At 45.7% G+C, this 19,032-nt stretch overlaps 1 protein-coding gene across 8 annotated transcripts in view; it reads right to left on the bottom strand.

The window, feature by feature from the left end:
* Nucleotides 1-14,773: 14,773 nt before the first annotated feature.
* The window catches only part of SASH1 (SAM and SH3 domain containing 1), a 245,783-nt gene continuing 241,524 nt past the window's right edge, over nucleotides 14,774-19,032 (bottom strand). For 7 of the 8 annotated variants that reach the window (XM_032407689.1, XM_032407691.1, XM_032407688.1 and 4 more), the window contains one exon: nucleotides 14,774-18,175. In XM_032407689.1, the coding sequence (XP_032263580.1) occupies nucleotides 17,912-18,175 (264 nt within the window). In that variant the 3' untranslated portion in view covers nucleotides 14,774-17,911. The remainder of the gene's footprint in view (nucleotides 18,176-19,032) is intronic. The other variant, XM_032407693.1, reaches the window with a different exon arrangement.

Here is a 19,032-nt window from a genome sequence, read left to right on the forward strand (position 1 = left end):
CTTCAAAAAAAAAAAAGTTGCTAAAGAGTAGATATTAAAAGTTCTCATCACAAGACAAAATATTTGTAACCATGTAAGGTGGTTGTTAACTAAACTTATTGTGGTGATCATTTCACAATATATACAAATCTCAAATCCTCATGTTGCATACCTGAAACTAAGGTAAAGTTATATGTTAGTTATCTCTTAATAAATTGGGGGGGGAATGCATATAAGGCAGATATAACCAAAGTAAATGCTTTCACATATGCAAAAAAAGAAAAAAAGGCAAAAAGCTTTACTTTAAAAAAATGTTTAAAGTTTATTTATTTGTAATCTCTACACCCAACATGGGGCTTAAACTCACAACCCTGAAATCGAGTCAAATGCTCCCCCTGACTGAGCCAGCCAGGTGCCCCAACAAAATGCTGTATTTTAAACTACGAAAATAAAACCCTCTAAATTCTAGGTTAATTTCTTTTTTGTGGTTTTACCCTAATCAGAAATATAAACAACACATATCAAGTCAAGAGGAGAGAGTAGGGACAGAATTTCTTTTCATGACCCCTTGAGAATGCACTCGATTTCCACCCCCTCCCACTTCCAACACACCTTTACCTCAGGCCCACTCCTTCCTGAAGCCAACAAAAAGGCCAAGACGTCAAAAACAAGAATAAAACCGTTTCTAGAATTCCATAAAGCAGCTAACGTTGACAACTCATTCTGGTCGCCATCCCTCTGAGAGACATGAGCCAGTTCCTAACTGGGGAGGATCGGGGAAACTGGAACAGCACTCAGTCCTGGGCGACACTGCGCACCCCAGCCACAGCCCAGGTTGGGCCAATGCCCGGAAGCCGGGCCAGCTCTCGCGGGCTGTGGCGTCCTGCTTCCTCGGGGACGTTGGGCAGGATGAGGCCTCTGGTGAACCATGGCAGTGTTTCCATGCATGTTGATGGAGGAGAGGCTCCAAGATCTCTTCTTAATGATGACCCAGTGGTCCTCATTTCCTGGGTGGAAAAGTGGGAGCAAGAAGCTAGAGCTGAGAGCCTGAGCGCTGGCACAATTGGTAGCCTTCATGACACTCAATTAATACGTTTCTGGGATAGCCTGCAGTAAAGTAATGGGGACCGGCATGTCCTCCTTACCTTCCCCTGCCAGAAATAAAAGAGTAAATTCGTTGTCCAATTTGTACATTTGGAGAGTGCTAGGAGCAAAAGCAGCATTCCTGCGTCAGGCATATATTTGGCCTCACCCAGCTGTGTTACCCATGAGCCTGAAGAAAAGGAAAAAAATTTCTTGATTGTGAAAATCATTCTTTCATGAACTTTTTGAATAGATTCTCCAAAATGAACACTATACATTTTGTCTAGTGTTGGAGGGGGAAAAAATACCTGCAAGGAAAATTTGAGTATTTGTAACATCCTCCACGATCCAACAAGCATGAACCCCTCATCAGACGTCCCTCTGTGGGCAACTCCCTTAAACCGAAGCCAACAGGCGAGTGAGCAGGGGAGGTCCCCGAAGGCTTACGCAGTCACAGGCTCCACGTGTCCTGACAGCAGAGAGAATTACTACGGTGTGCCTCCCAGCAAAGCCCTATTCCATACATTCTGGGCCTGGGACGAAATAGGAAGTGCCCAGGTGCCAAAGTAAATGAGGTTCCTCCCTGGAGTGGTGCCAAGGCCCTGATTTTAGACCACAGCTGAAAGGGCCCTTGGAAAACTTTTGGAAACTTCCCCTAGGAAAATGGAAGAAATTCACACACTGTCCCTGTGTCCAGTGAGAAGGCTCCACATCTGCTCTGCAAACCACCACAGGGCGGTGTAGCTCTCAGAAGTGGGGCCTTCATCTGTCCTGAGGAGGCCCCTGACAGACACTCCAGACGCTCAGTCTGTTTTGGAAGTAGTGAGCAATTCTGAGTCAATGAGCCTGAACCCGGAGAAAGGGGGGACCTTCTCGCCAAAGGCTTAGGTCCCAGGTCTAGGGCAACTTCTAATCTCTCCCCCTTCATCCTCCTTCCCTCCAATCCTCCTGTTACTCACTGCCCCAGAAACACCACTCTGCAAGAGACTTTCAATGTGGCACCTGCCACGGAAGCCAAGAGGTGGGTTCTGGGAGCTAAGTGAGGAATGACACTGGGCAATGGCGGAAATGATTGAAATTAATCCCAGAAGAGCTATGTACGAGGACAAGGGGGCGGTGGGGGCCTGTCTTCTGATGAGCCACGATGGCCCAGGTGTGGCGCCTCCAAGCCCTGTCCTCCCACCCCTCCATGTGACAGAGGAGTGAGCACGTGCAGCCTGCTCTCAGCTGCTTTCCTGGCCCCCAGATGGAGGCCCTGCATCCTCATCCTCACAGGTGGGTCTGCAGTCCTGGACATGCAGGAAGGGAGGGACGCCAGGGGAGAACAGTGCCTGGTCGTCCCTGACTCCTGCTATGTGATTCCATTCAGTTCTGACCAGAGCTCCCACTCCATTGGGGTGCAGCCCCCCACCCTGTGCCCCAGCGGACACTTGAGCCCCTTCAGAGTTGAGTCTGAGCTCTTGTGTACCTGACTAAGCAGAACTTAAAGTAGCTGCCAAAAAGGAAGGGATCAGCTGGTTCTCTGCCTGGGTGGATACACCGGTCACCCCCCTGTGTGGTCACTTAGTGGCACCACCCAGTGCTTCTGTCTTAAGGCAAGTAGTCACTAATTACCCTGAGACATTTCTGACCTGAACAACTCAGTCCCCACATATCCCTTGTGAGGCAGAGTGCTCACTTAGAGGAATGTGGGTAAATTTGAATAGGGACCAAGTTGCCACCTCAGAAAGAAAGTCTCCTATCCTCTTCCCTTTCGAGAATGCAATGTGATAGACCCCCCCCCCCCCAGAGATGAGTCAGACGGGAAAGGACACCAAGGGCCCCCAACAAGGAACCCAGTTCTGGGGAAGTGTGAGTCCAGATGATAACCTGTGCCCAATGCCCCCACCAGAAGGTCCATTTGTCGGCTGGTTTGGGCTGACTGTGTGACTAAGGCTCAAAGTGTCCCCAATAAAACCAGACAAAGAGAGCATCCTGTGGGGCTGAGTGCAAACCCCCCCTGGGGGCTTTAAGCCTCAGACAGACATAACTCTGGAGAGATTGGACTTGTCCTTTGTCCTCCCTCAAAATAAAATATGACTTTGGCTTTTGAGTTCATTTGGAGTGGTAAAAGCAAGGACACATTGAACCATAAAGACAGTTTTCAACAGTTACCCTAGAGCAAGAGAAATTATGATGGCAGAAAGTTGGAGCCCATTCGTCTTTGACTGGTTTCTCTGGCTCTGAGCCTAGCCTATTGTTTGGAAGCAAGACACGCCTCTTGCAGCTGAATACGTCCTGGGATGCTTGGGCAAGTTTTTCGGGCATGTCTTAGGAAGAGATACAGGATGCCCTATAATTTGGGCAAATGCGGACTAAAGAAATTAAATTTAATTTAAAAAAGGGGGCGCCTGGATAGCTCAGTCGATTAAGCGTCTGCCTTCATCCCATGTTATGGTCCTGGGATCCTGGGATCAAGCCCCATATTGGGTTCCCTGCTCATGCTCTCTCTCTTTCAAATAAGTAAATAAGATCTTTAAAAAATTAATAGAAAAAGACTATCCCACATTGGTAAAGGAGATCAAACTGGGTAGTTATTTTCAGAAATAGAACAACCTTGAAGCTGTTAGCAGTATTCTCTTCCTTCTAGTATTGGTCCTTCAGATGAGTGATGTGTTTAAGGAAACTGAGCAGCATGTACGAGAATAACACAATGTCACTGAACGGAACTTTAGCCACTTTGGGGCACTTTCAAACATGGTTTTGAATTGATTTATGAGGAATTGGTTTATTAGGAAGAAATGAAGAAATGACTATGATAGGATCTAGCAGTTCTTTCTCTGGGTATATACCTGAAGGAAATGAAATCACTATCCTGAAAAGATATATATACTCCCATGTTCATTGCAGCATTGTGCATTTACAGTAGATGTGGAAGCAACTTAAGTGTCTATAGACAGATGAACGGATAAAGAAGATATATCATGGAAATCTACTGAGCCAAAAAAGAGAAGGAAATCCTGTTATTTGTGACAATGTGGATGAAACTTGAAAGCATTATACTAAGCAAAATAAGCCAGACAGAGAAAGACAAATACTGTACGATCCCACTTATGTGTGGAACCTAAAAAAACCAAACTCTCAAAAATAGAGATCAGATTGATGGTTGCTAGAGGCAGGAGGTGGGGGTGGGCGAATTAGGTAGAGGGGGTCAAAAAGTACAAACTTCTAGTTATCAGATAAATACGTTCTGGGGATGTGAGGTAGAAGGGGAGGACTACAGCGAACAATAGTATTTTACATATCTAGAAGTTGCTAAGAGTAGATCTTAAAAGTCTCATCACAAGGGGCAAAGGTTCATAACTGTGTGAAGTGATAGATGCTAATTAGAGTTATTCTGGTGATCATTTTGCAGTATATACATGTATCAAATCATATTGTATACCTTAAACTAATACAATGTATGTCAATGATACTTCAATAAAACTGGAAAAAAAATAAAAGGAAACAACCAGATGCTTTGCAGGTGTGGTGGGCATCCAGAGGCCTCCCTGAGGGCTCTTGTTTGTGAGGTCAAATGCTCTAGTTAAGGGCACTATGGCAGGGCTCTGCATTGTCAGGAAAGTGGTGGTGTCGATGAGTTATTCATGTCTTGCTGGCGGAGGTTGAACCTAAGATGGTGGGATTCAGACAGACAAAGAAGGGTGAAGAAATTCAAGCAAGGTGAACATGGGAATCACTGTGGAATATTCCAGAGTCATTGAAGAGGCATGGCACCTCTGACTCGAGCGGGGAATAGCTGTATTTGTGGAGGGTCTTGAATGCTACTTTCAAGATTGATTGCTATTCCCTGCAAGAGCCTGTGATAAATAAGAAGCGTTCTACATGTGGAGACACTTAGAGTCAGGTGTGGTACATGCTCAGCTGGATTACGGAGTTGAGACTCTTCTGTCTCCAACATCTCACCGTCTGCTCCACAAATACCAGATCCCTGGAATGAGATGGCTGCGGAATCCTCCTCTCTTTCCCCCAAACTTGGACTACTGCTAATCGGGAAGGTGTTCTCAGCAAAGATTTTATAATCACAGGTAGGACGTGGTGCCCCGGCTCTACAGTGGCATCGAGGACCCAAGCTTTGTCTGTCTGTCTGATTTCCCCCCTCTGCAGGTGGGCTTTGTCCCTTGACTGGCATCACATGGGGTGCCATCATGTCAGGCTCTCGCTCCCTCGTGCCTGTAGGTGGAGCAGGAGGATCTTGCTCGCTATTGGTGAGGGAAATATTACCCCGATGACTATGGTCAAGTGAACTTGTATCTCATTGCCCAGGAGTGGGTCCAGTGCCCACTGGTGGCTGCCAGGGAAGCTGCTGGAAGGAGTGCCCAAGGAAGGGGGCTGCCACTGCCTGGTCTGGGCCAATCACGACTCATCTCCTGGGACTGGGAATAGTGAGGCCAAACAAATCTGAGATTCTGAAATAAAGAAGGGAGATGGCAGCTGGGTAAAGATTAGTGGGGCAGTTTGGACCTTTCCTCCCATTCTCCTCTTTTCCCAGGTGATGACATCGAGGCTGAGTGATGGAGGGCCCCGGGCGCCCAGGGTCACAGAGCAAACACAGAGCCAGAGTGTGCTCCCTCCAGGATGGCCCCTGGCTTCTCTACGGTGATGCCAGCACAAAAAACTAAGTACTGTGTGGCTCAATTCAAGTTCTGAAGGCCCTCATCTCAGTGATCGTACTCATAGTTCTTTTTTTTTTTTTTTAAAGATTTTTATTTATTTATTTGAGAGAGAGAGACTGAGAGAGCACACGAGAGGGGGGAGGGTCAGAGGGAGAAGCAGACTCCCTGCCGAGCAGGGAGCCCGATGCGGGACTCGATCCAGGGACTCCAGGATCATGACCTGAGCCGAAGGCAGTCACTTAACCAACTGAGCCACCCAGGCGCCCCAGTACTCATAGTTCTTAACTCTCACTATGCATCCCCACTATGGGGAACTTTAAATCAAGGAAAGAAAATGAATGTCCAGGTTCCATCCCATGAGATTCAGATTCAGTTGGTTTGGGGTGAGGCTGAAAAAAAACCCTGCTTTTCAAAAGCTTTTGAGGTATAATGGTGTTTCAATGTGTCAATTTGGCCTGTGTTCCCCCCAAATTCATATGTCAAAACCCTACCCCGCCCCCAGTGTGATGGTATTAGGAGGTGGGGCTTTTAGGGGGTAATTAGGTTTAGATGAGGTCCTGAGGGTGGAGCCCTCAGGAATGGGATGAGTGCCTTTAGGAGACACGCGAGAGCTTGCTGCTTCTCTCTCTTTCCACAAGAATACAGTGAGAAGTCAGCAGTCTGCGACCCAGAAGAGGACCCTCAGCAGAACCTGACTGTGCTGGCCCTCTGATCTCAGACTTCTAGCCTCCAGAACTGTGAGAAATAGATTTCTGTTGTTGATGAACCACTCAGTCTGTGGTGTTCTGTTACAATAGCCCGAACTCAGTAAGACAGCTATGGTCCCCCATTATTCAATTAAACACTAACTCAGGTGTTGCTGTGAAGGTATTTGTGACTGTGATTATAGTCCATCATCAGTGGACTTTAAGTAAGGGAGACTAATCTGGGTGGACCTGATTCAGTCTGGTGAGAGGCCTCGAGAGCGGAGCTGAGGATTCCCTGGTGAAGCCTGCGGACCGCAGCTTCTGCCTGCCCTTCCCGACATCATGTCCTGTGGGTTTCAGACTTGCCTAGCCAGCCCCGACCATCACAAAAGCTCAGCTGCGCAGTAGCTCTTTCAGTATGTATCTCCCGCAGGTTCTGCTTCTCTGGTTGAACCCGGACTGATACAGCAGGTGATTTCAATATGACCAGGGACTTATTCAGGAGTGGTTAAGCCAAAGGGCGTCGGAATAAAATAGCTCAAGGTCAAAACTCATCTCTTCTGCCTACATCTGTGTGAGGGCAGGTCCCTCAGCTGCAAAATGGGGATCATAGTGTCTACTGCATCCACACAGCATGAAGGTCAAATCCTCTCCTGTGCACAAAAGATCCGTGAGCATCTGGAGGGAAGGGTAACCGCTGCTCTTCTTACAACGTGGAGCTATTCTGGGCTATTCAGTCATGGGAATGAAATGCCATTCAAACAAAAACCAGTCTGGTTTCCCATCTCATTGTTTGACAGCTAAAGTTTAGGACTCTGTTTTGGGGTCACCTAACACTTGCTATGGCAGGCAGGACGGCACCTGTGCACACGCAGACACCCAGCCCCACCAGATGCAGCAAAGGGAGGGCTCCGGGAATGAAAGGAATAAAAGACGGAAGCCAAGAGCTCCACAGTGTTTCCTAAAGCGACTGTAAATTTTACCAGTTTACCAGCAACATTCTCCAATGGCATTTTAATAAGTAGTTTGGTTACAAGGCTCGAGATCTCTGGTAAGTAGCTCAGCCGTGGAAATCCTGCTTTCCCTCCCGCCGCCGCATTTCCTTTTGGGTGCTGGCGGCACCACTGCTCCCTCTAGCGGTGCTGGGTGGGCACTTTCCTCCCTGGGAAGTTGGCAGGTTGGGCGTTCAGTCTGGCACATGCGTGCCCTCTGGTGGCCGCACGCCGCAGCGACTGTTCCCTCCACAAGGGTAGGGGCTGCAGGTCGGGGATCTTTGCGTTTGCTCTGATAACTTTTTTTTAAGCCACAGATGCTCACATGCCCCAGTAGAGCCTTTGATAGGTGGAGAAGGTCTGCCTCTTTATCGATTTACTCTGTCACCAGCCATCTGTGTATGACCTCAGCCACTCCTGTCACCTCTTGGAGTCCTGTCTCCTCACCTATAAACAGAGGATTAAAATAGATCCTCTACAGTTTTAACATTCAGGATTCAAGAACTTGTGATTCAGGGATGGTCACTCATTCAACAAATACAGTGTGTCAAGTGCAGAGGCTCAGGCTCATCCGAGAGCAAGCCTGTGCGGTCCGGGGTCTTACATGGTAGCAGGAGGGATGGGTAATCACCATGAAAAAGAAAGAAAGTAGTATGTCAGAAAGTGATCAGTGCTACTGCTAAAAATAGAGCAGATAAGGGAATCAGGAGTGGTAGCAAAGCTAAGATGATGGAGTCAGGATAGGGCTCTGCCAGGTCAGCTTTGAGCAGAGACCTGTAGGAGGGAGGTGGGGGGGGAGTTAGTCATGAGGATTGGGGTGGGGGGATGACTCTACCAGTCATTCCAGGTGGAGGAAAACACCCTAGGAAGGCCCAAAGCACAAGGCTGACAGATTTGAGGACCAAAAGGAAGGCCTGTATGGGTGACTTAGCCAGCTGGAAGGATATAATAATGGGGTTTGGGGGGACCAGATAGGAAAAGGGGGACGAGTACATAGAACCCTGTCGGCCACTGTGAAGAATTTATCCTTGATTCTTAAAGAGGCCACTAGAGGGTTTTGAGCAGAGGAGTGGCATGATCTGCCTTATGTTTTAACAGGGTCTTAGTCTGTTTAGGCTGCCAAAAAATAAAACACCATGGGGCACCTGGGTGGCTCAGTGGGTTAAGCAACCGACTCTTGATTTCAGCTCAGGTCATGAGCTCAGGGTTGTGAGATCAATCCCCTCGTTGGGCTCTGTGCTCAGCGTGGGGTCTGCTTGGGATTCTCTCCCCCTGCTTGCACATGAGCTCTCTCTCTCTCAAATAAATAAAATCTTAAAAAAAAAAAAAACCACCATGGACTGAGTGGTTTGAACAACATTAATTTATTTTCTCACAGTTCTGAGGCTGGAAAGTCTAGGATCAACCCTCTCCATGGCAGGCAGAGGCTAGCCTTCTCACTGTGTCCTCGCACGGTGGAAAGATGAAGCCCTGCAGTGTTTCCCTCTGCTTGTAAGGGCACTAATCCCACCCCAGGGCTTCCCCTCACACTCTCATCTAAACCTAATCACCTCCCAAAGACCCAGCTCCTAATGCCACGACAGTGGGGGTTAGGGCTTCGACATGGGAATGTTGAGGGGGCACGTTCAGTCCTGCAGTCCCTCAGGCAGCGCTGTGAGCTAGATGGTGTGGGGAGGGTGACTGATGACGGGGCTGGGGAGAGCAGGAGGCTGGGGAACACCCCGGCCAGAGGCCGCCGTGGCTGTGTCTCGGTCAGTGAGGTAGCAGGGGAGGTGGTGAAACATGGCCAGCTTCTGGAGAGGCGGTGAACGCAGAGACAGTGGGATTTCCTGACAGGCTGCAGGTGGAGGCTGAGAGAACGAGGTCAAGGATAGCCAAGGGTTTTGAACTGGGTACCTGAAAGTTTGGGATTTATTAAGGTTAAGGTGTCTATTTGTGAAGGGAATTGAATGTGCAGAGTTCAGGGACTTCGGGGGGGAGTTGTCGCTGGAGATAATGACCATACTCTGAGATTTATGTTCAGATCTCAGTCCTGTTACTGACTGGCTGCGACAGTCTTCAGAAGTGTCTCAACTTCTCTGAGCCTTGTTATTCAGGACATATTTGTTCATCACCCCCATGTATCAGGTGCTGTGCTGGATGCTGGGAATACAGGACTAAAACAAAGTCCCAGCTGTCATGGGGCTTACCTTTGGTGAGATAAAGATAATAATAAATGACCACTTGGAGTTGACTGAATGATAAAGTATGTAAATTGCCTCAAGCACTCGATATGGTGCTTTGTCTAATAAACAACTGATTCTACCACCCTATTCTTGCTTCCTACCAATCAGAGGACAAATAGTGTCACATGCTTGAGGTGAGGGGTGGTGAGGGGCCAGAGGACATTTGGAGTGGCAGCCTTCCAGTTCTCCAGAAACTATAGAACTGACTTCCTAAGAATAAAATGTGGAATATTCTTACAGAAATTATAGAATGATATGTTACATCCCCAGCAGAATATAGTCTCTGATCTTTATTCTTTGGTTTTATTCTGGAGCCCACCTGAAGCCAGCATAATGTTACAAATGAGATGGTGCTGGACGAGGCATGGGGAGTCTAACAAGCTAATAGCAAATAGCTGGGACGGTAGTTTGTTTTTGTTGCAATCAGCGTCCTCTTAGTTAAAAGCATTACACTTCTTATATTTACAGATATATTCTCCTGTGGCTTACCTTTTCTTTTCTTTTTTTTATTTGATGGTGTCCTTTGACCCAGAAGAGTTTTTAATTTTGATCAAGTCCAATTATGTATTTTTTCTTTTGTTGCTTGTGCTTTTCTTTATCATCTCCAAAAATCCTTTGCTTAATCCAAGGTCATGAAGATTTACTTCCATATTTCTCGTAAGAGTTTTCTAGTTTTAGCTCCTACATTTGGGTCTATGATTCACTTTGAGGTCATCTTTGTATATGACGTGCAGCAGGTAGGGGCTGACTGCAGTTTTTCACAAGTGGGTATCAGTTGTTTTAGCACCATTTGTTGAAAAGACTTATCTCCCATTTCAGTGTCTCATTTAGTTTTTACAGTAGTCCAACGAGGTAGGAATTATTGTCTCGGCTTGCAAGCTAGGAAACTAAGGCCCGGGGAGATGAAGTGACTTGCCCGAAGCCCCGAGGAATTCCACGTAAGAAGTGGAATTTAATGTGACTCCAAAGGCAAGATTCCTTCAACAATACTGAATCGGGTGTCTACCACAATGCCAGGAGTAAAACACACAGACACAAAAAGAGTCTTCATTTGATGCCTTTCCTTTTTTTTTTCCCAGTTAGCTACACCGTTCCTGAAGAGCTGTCACTGTCAGGAACTCTTGAGGCCAGGAAAGATAAATAAGCACACTTCTGATTTTCAGAAAGCCAGTAATACAGTAGAAATGAGGAAGTGTCCTACAACTAGGATGGCCTTGGAAGTGTGAAAATTAAAGGAAACCTCACGAGGATGGGGCCGGGAGGTTTGGCAAAGGAGAGCTCCCAGGCCCTGCCACTTGCGGCTAACTGCAAATTCAACGGGAAGGGATGCGCCTTGGCGGTGCAAACTCCTTTACTACCCAGCGAGGGGAAGAAAGGCTTTGCTCTTGCCCTGGCAACAGCCCAGCCAATGAGAGACGGTCACAACCCAGCCAGTGAGAAGCCGCTATGCTTCCAACTCCCAGTTTTCTCCAATGGACTCTGCTCGCAACACCTCCGCCGTTCTCTGCGCTTTCTCTGTAGAAGAGCATCCATCTCCTTTATGCCAAGGACTTGCCCATGGTTTTGCCCCAGTGTGTTTGTCCTGGATTGCAGTTCTCTGCTATTCCCAGGTAAACCCATCTTTTGCCGGTAAAATACCTGGCAGTTTTATTTTGAAGGTTAACAGAAGTCAGTATTCTTGGTAAAAGCAACAGAAAACAGCTTTAGGAGACAGGGTCACGGGCGCGGAGGGTCAGCAGGAGACCGGGCGACCAGCCAACAGACTGGAACCCAGGTAGGTGCCGCGGCTGGAAAGCAGGAAGCCACGGTGGGTCTCGGGCAAAGGCAGCAAGGCCAGGACATCCCGGCCAGGTAGCACCCCGCTGTCGACACTTAGCCCGATTTGTGCGCAGGTCTTTGCATTGGTAGGTCTAGATCCCGACCCAGGTGGAGCATCAGGCCGGCTTACGCAGCCTGAGTCGTGTCGCACACTGTGGGCAGGGGGCTGAGGGGCACTCCAGCCTATGCACCTCACACGCCAGGAGGAATCCTCCCAAATAACGGGGGGAGTGGATGCTCGAAATGCCTACTCGCAGGACAGGAGAGAAACCACTCTTCTCTCTGCTGGTCCAGTTGTGTTTTGTTCTCATGGAAGAGCCACACTATCTCCTTCTCATTTTCAGTCCTCTCCATATTTCACATGACCTGTTCCCCTGATGAGATTAAAATCTCTCTGTGCTTAGGTGTTTTACACACCACTACCTTGCATCTCCCATTGCACCTTAAAGACAGGCTTACAGCACATATTTTCAAATTGCTGATGATCCCTAGGGTACCCCAGGGACCAGAGTCAGCTCTTCAGAACCCACGTGTGGATTCTCCTTAGCCAGTTTATCATAAGTTTGACTTTTTCCTTCCAGCCCAGAATGATGTTAACGACTCTACGCTCACCATCAGTTGGGGATGCACGGAGGCCTCTGCCCCCTTCAACATCAGCCTAATTCCAAAGAGGGGCGGTGAGTGGCTGGAGATGGATGGGCTCTGTCAGTGGAGGACGTGGGGCCAAGTTGTAGCTTTAGCCTTGCCCATACACCGCTATTCATATTGCTTCACTGGGAAGTTCAAAATGGGAGTCTTTAGTTTTGGAATGTTAGGGGTGCCTGAGAAGAGATGTTTGATTGCCAATGGCATAAGGAATCAAACAAAAGAAAGGCTGAACAAGCTTTGGAAAGAACAGGAAGACCTCGATTGCTGAGCTTCCTGGGCACCACGTCTAGACAGTTCAGTTCCAGTGCTCCTCTGTGCCTGACATTGAACTCCAGAGCCCAGTTCTGTGGCAATGGAGGCTGAATGGCCTGGCAGGAGCTGCCCTCACCACTGGGAGAGGCCTGGGGGACACCATGACTAAAGGTTGTACCAGGAACCCCTGAAATGTGAGGACTGCAGTTCTCCCAACGGAAATGCAGTGTGATTATCCAAAAAGGGGAGTTTGGATAGGCCTGGAAAGCAAAGCCCCAGGCTGGCAAACATGTTCAAGGGGAAGCTACAGAGAAGTGAGGGAATGTGTGATGGCTGAGGGGGTTCCCGGACAGGATCCTGAGCAAGAGCAGAAGGATTAGACAGTTGGAGGGACACCTCTCTATAGTCATGGCTGGAGTGAGAAGGAAAAATGAGGTGAGAATGTGGGGGAATTTGCAACTGTGCTCAAAGAAGGTCCAGAGAGGAGGCCCAATGGATGGTTTTCCAAGTGTTCTATTGAATGGAGGAAAAGATACCCAGTCAGGATGAGAGGCAAGTGGATCAGGAGTCTGGAGATACAGGAGATAATTTCTCAGTTATTTTCTCGTGCTTTTCAAGACTTTGTGTTTCTGAGTCTAATGCTGTTAGCACACGGGCACACAGTTATATAACTCACATTAGCTACCTCCTCTGACCTTTTTCTCTCCTCGACTGAGTCAGTTTTTCCTCTGGTTCCCACAGCTCTTCGCACACATTTCTCTCACGGCTGTGACCGTATTCATTACCCAGGTGTTGAGAATGAACGGGAAGGTGGTAAAGTCCAATCAGCTTGGTCTTAACTGCTGAGGCTCCCACACACATCCCGGGGTCTTTCCACATTGGACTCAAACATGGTTTGATTAGGACCTTCAGGTGCTTGTTAAAGGGCACGAGAGCAAACAGCTAAATCCCCTTTCTCTGGTGTAGTGTTGGGCGGGGCGTGTGTGGGGGGATGCTTGCAAATAAAGCTGCCGTCCTGACTACAGCTGAGCGAGTATGCATCGTGCCTCTCAGGCTCACACATCCTGCAAGGAAGGACTGCGTACAGTGTGCTCTGAGTGGGTCCTCCTAGCTCAGAATAAGAGAGCCTTCATTCTGAGGTCTCCAGAATGGTTCCCGTGGTTGGAGAACGACAGCCACCCTTCTGTTTTCTCCATGCCCTAATCAAATGTATGTGCTTTGTAACTTCTAAGTGAATGCAACATAAGTATCCATATATGCATTGCGGCTAGAACAAACAAACACCTACCACCAAGGTTGGGTCAAGGTTTCTTAGGGATCACAAGAAAAAAGTATCTTCTTTGAATTGAACTGAATTTTAGGAGTCAGTGTGAGATAAGTAACCTTGGAAACTCACGGTTCTTTAAAACAGTGCGCTTCGGATGAACCCCCACACTGACAATATGTGAAATATCCCCATTTACAAAATGGACTAGGGGGTAGAGAGTAAGATAAATAAAACCCATCATGGTAAAACTTCCTTTAATGAAATCCACCAGTGGATTTAAAATATTCTATCAAAATCTAAAATACACGTAATTTTAACACAATTCCACGTGCTAGGTGACATAGGTACAAGGGTATTCCTAACGGCTTTTTTGTAACTGCGAGATACGGTCCTTCCACTGAGTAGTGATTAAATTATTGGCATAACAATGTTATGTAGCCTTTAAGAGAATGGAGGAATTGTGACATGAAAAGATCTCCAAGATGCAGTGAATGTAAAATCAAGGTGAAGAAGTGTGAAGAATATGCCATCATTCCTGTTTGGAAAACTACATAAGCAGTTATAATTGTAAATGGAGCAGTTCTGAAAAGATATGCAAACAGGTTCTACTGTTCACCTGCAGTGGCAGAAATAGGTGGCTGGGAGGAAGGAAGAGGGTGATTTTTTTTTTTTAATCTCAAGTGTGGGTATTACCCACTCAAATTTTCTTACTACACAGCCCCTCCTAACTAAAAATGCTTTTGTATCAATTGTGATACACCAATATTGAAAAATTATTTTTGCCAAGTCAATCAATTTCTATAATATCCCAACCTAGATTTTTTTCTCGCAATTAAAATTTTGGGTTTTGTTACCATGTAACTGTATGATACTGGGCGAGTCGACCACCTATATGGACTCAGGCTCTTCATTTGAAAATTGATGGCCTTAGACTACAGATGACTTCCAAAATTCCTTCTGGTCTAAGATGCTGTGGTTCTAGGATTTGATTATGCAGTATTTGGGGAAAAAACAATAAATTGGCAAAGAGAATGAGTGTGTGTTAACGAGTTTTAAACGGTGATGCGGCAGAAGTAACTGTCTCCAAATGTTTGTATAAACTTTGTAAATTATCTGTCATTTCTACTCCGTTCATCTTTGAAATACCAAGGAACAAAAGAGGCATCATCAGCTGAAGAAATTTATTTTTTTTCTAGGTACATAGATGACATAATTATAGACAAGTTTTGATACATAGGAAAACCCTTCTGTCCACCTTTCTCTTTGCTAAGTGAATCATCACAATAATTTTTACAATTTTTAAAACAATACACAGCTTTCCTGGGCTGAAGCAATCGCAAGGACATATTGGGACTGGTATATTACAGCTACTTACAATGTTTAAGAACAGCAATGGAGAAAAATAAGTTATTTAAATATTGATTTCATATACAGAAAGTGCAATGTTGTTAGTTGTTATATAACTTGCTTGACAGTTTGTTTTCTCTATCAATTTAAAATCAAGATAACTCGGACTCAGACTACTATATTTTCTGAAAATAATACAGTACACACATGCAGCACTGGCTTAGTGAACGGATTTCTTTTGCTGCAGTCATGAAAGCAAATTTTGCTATGTCAGGAACTGGTTTGCAATAGACTAGTAATTTCCAATTTCACCCACACCAAGGATCAGGACAGAGAAAAAGGGCTGCTAAGGGAAGGCCATGAAAACCCATCTGCTTCTTGGTTATCTGGGAATGTAAATAGTAGTTGGGGCTGGCTGCATTTCTTCTAGACAGCTTTAAAGTAAAAATTACACACAACGGATGTGTAGCTACCTGAGCCAAACTGCCTTTCTAGGTTTCTTTTGTGCTTTCCAAAGACTACACTTTTCACCCTTCCTCAACATTCTGTACCAAGTGCAACTGATTAAAACCGGATATTGCTGAAGCCTAACACCTGTCTTCTGACAGGCAGCCCCAAAACCACCTTAGTCAAATGTCACACACAAACATTCAGACTTTTCTAGGATCAAATTAAAAGTTTAAAGCAAAAGAAGACCAAACAAATACTAACAATTTAAAAAAGTTTTTTTTTTGTTTTTTGTTGTTTTTAAAGCACAATAAAGTAAAAACCTCATCAGACCCCCTATTAGGAAGATCTTCCCGCTGAAAATCATTCATGGTCCCTGAATTTGATTTTTCTATACAAAGGTGATGACTTCCAAAGAAGAGTGACAAAAATATGGTTTGGCATTCTCAAAAAACTCAACTCCAGAACGTTCCCTTTTCTGGTGCCACTTTTACTGAAATGGAAATCTTACACTGAAAATGAACTAACACTGGGAAATTTCACACAAGATTTCTCTTCTTCCTCTATTACCGAGATTTCGTGACTTGGGTGTGGTCAGCTTAAACGATGAGCAGGATCGCAGGTCAGGCCAAGGCACTGGGCAGCAGGATGCGGAGTGCGTGTCCTCGCACCCACGGCCGCCACAGCGGGAGACACACCTCCACGGCGTGGTCACAGGTAGCCCTGCGGCCGAGTTACACTCCGCGGGGGCTGTGCGCACAACCCAACGTGGCAAAAATGGGCTGTTCTTAAGATTTCAGTAGAAAATTGGCAGCTTGAGCTTTTTATTCTGCATTTCCACAACTTCTTCACATGGCATCTTATAGAAGGTGAATATTATTGTTGAAGAGACATTTATTTTTTAAATGTGTACCAAAGCATGAAAAAATATATCACCTGAGAACATCCCTTTCCTCAGAAACTTGGATCCAAGTACAGAGAGCAAATGCTGAAGATGGCTTTATAAATGAAATCACTCCCTCCCACCCCCCGAGGGAAATCGTTTTAATGAGTAGATTAATGTTTAAGAGCTTTTGATCAAGGCTTTGTGTTCAAAGTGTTTCTATTGTAAATGATCACATTCAGTGCTTAAAATAGTTCTCATGATTAAGAATGTAAAGGAAACTCATTTAGTAAGCAACAGAAACCTTAATTTAGTTGCCTAAATTTCTATGTGCTAGAAAAATCAGACACCAGACTAAAAGAGGATGGAAAACACTACAGTCAGTTGGAAAACAATTGAAAATATGCAAATGTTAACTTAATACATGGCTAACGTGGTTTGTCTGGCTCCAAAATGAACTTTCATCCAAATTAAAAGAATTAATCTCAATAAGGAAGGAGAACGATATCTGAATTATAAAATTGGAAAAAAAAAAAACCTTTTAAAATATCTTATAAACTGCTTCCCTTTTAAAAACATCTTTCTGAAATATTCAACCTTACAATGACTTTGCAAAGCTAATCTGTTAGCTGACAACTGAATTTTGGGATGGACGTGGTCAGGAGTCCAAGTCAATACTGCAGCTCGATGACCAACGTGGTAAACAAAACTAAACTGATTAAAGTGAAGGTAGTTACTATACACACACACACGCACGCACATGCATGCACACTCACATACACACCTGATCTCGGAATTTCAGATAGCTTCTTACTGGATCTGTGGTTAGTGTAAAAACTGAAAGCCAACATGAACTTTGTGCCTGATAAACCCCTACAAAATGAGCCATGTTAGAGTGAGGCAATTAGAAAAGCCCATTTTTGTTTTGTTTTTTTTGCGGAAAACATCTCACATGTTAGATGGCAGTCTAAGCTGAAAATTGGAAACTATGGTTACAGGGTAGTGAACACTAGGATAACTGCTTCAAAGCTTATATTAAGGCAAATAAAAGCTGATTGCTAGAAAGCAATTATTAAAATGTCTCTTGTTTACTTGAAGGAGAATAGGACTTTTTCTTTTTTTCCCTAGTGCAGCCAGATTTTCTTACTTTTGAACAAACAGGCATGGTCAATAGTGTACAATGAACTCCCGAGTCTGTCACTTTGGCCTAGCTAAAGCCCGTCTGGCCCTCAGGTATCCTGCAGGGTGACAGACGGAAGGGCAAAGGCGTTCTCAGAAACGAAACCGGCTGCCCCTCCCTCTGCTCCCAGCCCTCTCCCAGCGCACCAAGACAGACTGGAGGCACAGCATGTGTGGCAAGTTGGCATCCTGGTTCTTCTGTGTTCTGAAAATAAAAATAAGTGCTTGTCTTTTCTTTGGGGGTCAAAGAGAACCACACCAATTTCCTCAAGGGGGCTTTTCTGGAGAAGAGAGGGTCATCAGTCCTGTGCCAAGGTTTCGTGCTCTGTGTGGCCATACACTAGGCCTTTCTTCTGGATCTGGTCTGCATGTCCCGAGGAGGAGGAATTGCATTAGCATAAGCACAGTGAAAGGGTGGCTCTGGTCCAGGGAGCTCTGTTACGGGCCTGGCTACATGGCCTCGGGGCCTGGTGGCAGTTTGAAGAGTCTGGCTGCAGACACGAGCTTGCTTATGTGTCTCTCCTCCGTGATGCCGGCCTCCTGAAGGCAAGTGTGGGACAGAGAAGGCACTTGGCCCAGTGTGCTGAACCCGGCTTCGGTGAGAGCGCTGGTGTACATGGGCAGACCGATGGAGACCAGCCAGTCTGACACAGACGAAACGCATCCGGGAGAGAGGGGCTTTCTACAGATTTCTGTGAGCCCACCACTTGGGATCTGGACAAATAAAGAAAGCAATTTTATAAAGACCTGACATAGGCTGCCGGAGGGCTCCTTCTATACCCAAAAGGAACACGACTCCAATCCTACCCTGCCAGACTATTAGAAAGTACTCGGGCCATGAGATGTCAAAGACCAAGAGGAGCCTCAAGAATTCTTTCTCAGCTTCTCAGAGGTGAGACATATCTTCAAGGAAGTTTTTCAGGTTCTAGAAAGTACTTGGAATTAGATCTAACCCTAAGAATGTCCCCAAGTCTCCAAACTGTAAGCATTTCTAGACCCTGCTATTTTGTCTCCTGGTGACCTGCTCGTCAAGGAAATCCCTGGGTGCTTCAAGAGGCAGGCCGTGTGGTAGTGTGGCAGGCAAGACACTCCGTGGGCAGAGTTTTTATAAAACAGATTTTCCACTGTACTTTGAATCTACATTAACCAGAAAATTAAATATTTCATCAATGTAGTTATAAAGAAATTACAATAATACCAAGTGTTGGCTAGGGCAGGGAAATGGACATTTACACTCAACTTGTGAAAAGACCAAGTACTGCTCTCTCAGGAAGGTGGTCTACTAACAAGTGTGCAAATCCCCTGAGATCTTGTGCAGACTTGTGTAAGCAAACCCCCTTAAAGCAATATATATACTCAGAAATTAACCTTGGGAGTCTGTGGGAGTTCTTTACTACATTTTTTGAAATAATAAGTTGGGGAAAAATTTAAATGTTTCAACAATAGAGGATTGGCTAAATGAGGGTACATTTACTAGAGCATTTTGACATATTGATAAGACAAATGAATGTTTAGTAACATTCATGATCTGATCACTGAAAACGGGTTTCAAAACTACATTTATTGTTATG

The sequence above is a fragment of the Phoca vitulina genome, unplaced genomic scaffold, assembly GCF_004348235.1.
Source record: "Phoca vitulina isolate PV1807 unplaced genomic scaffold, GSC_HSeal_1.0 scaffold9, whole genome shotgun sequence".
Lineage (NCBI taxonomy): Eukaryota > Metazoa > Chordata > Mammalia > Carnivora > Phocidae > Phoca > Phoca vitulina.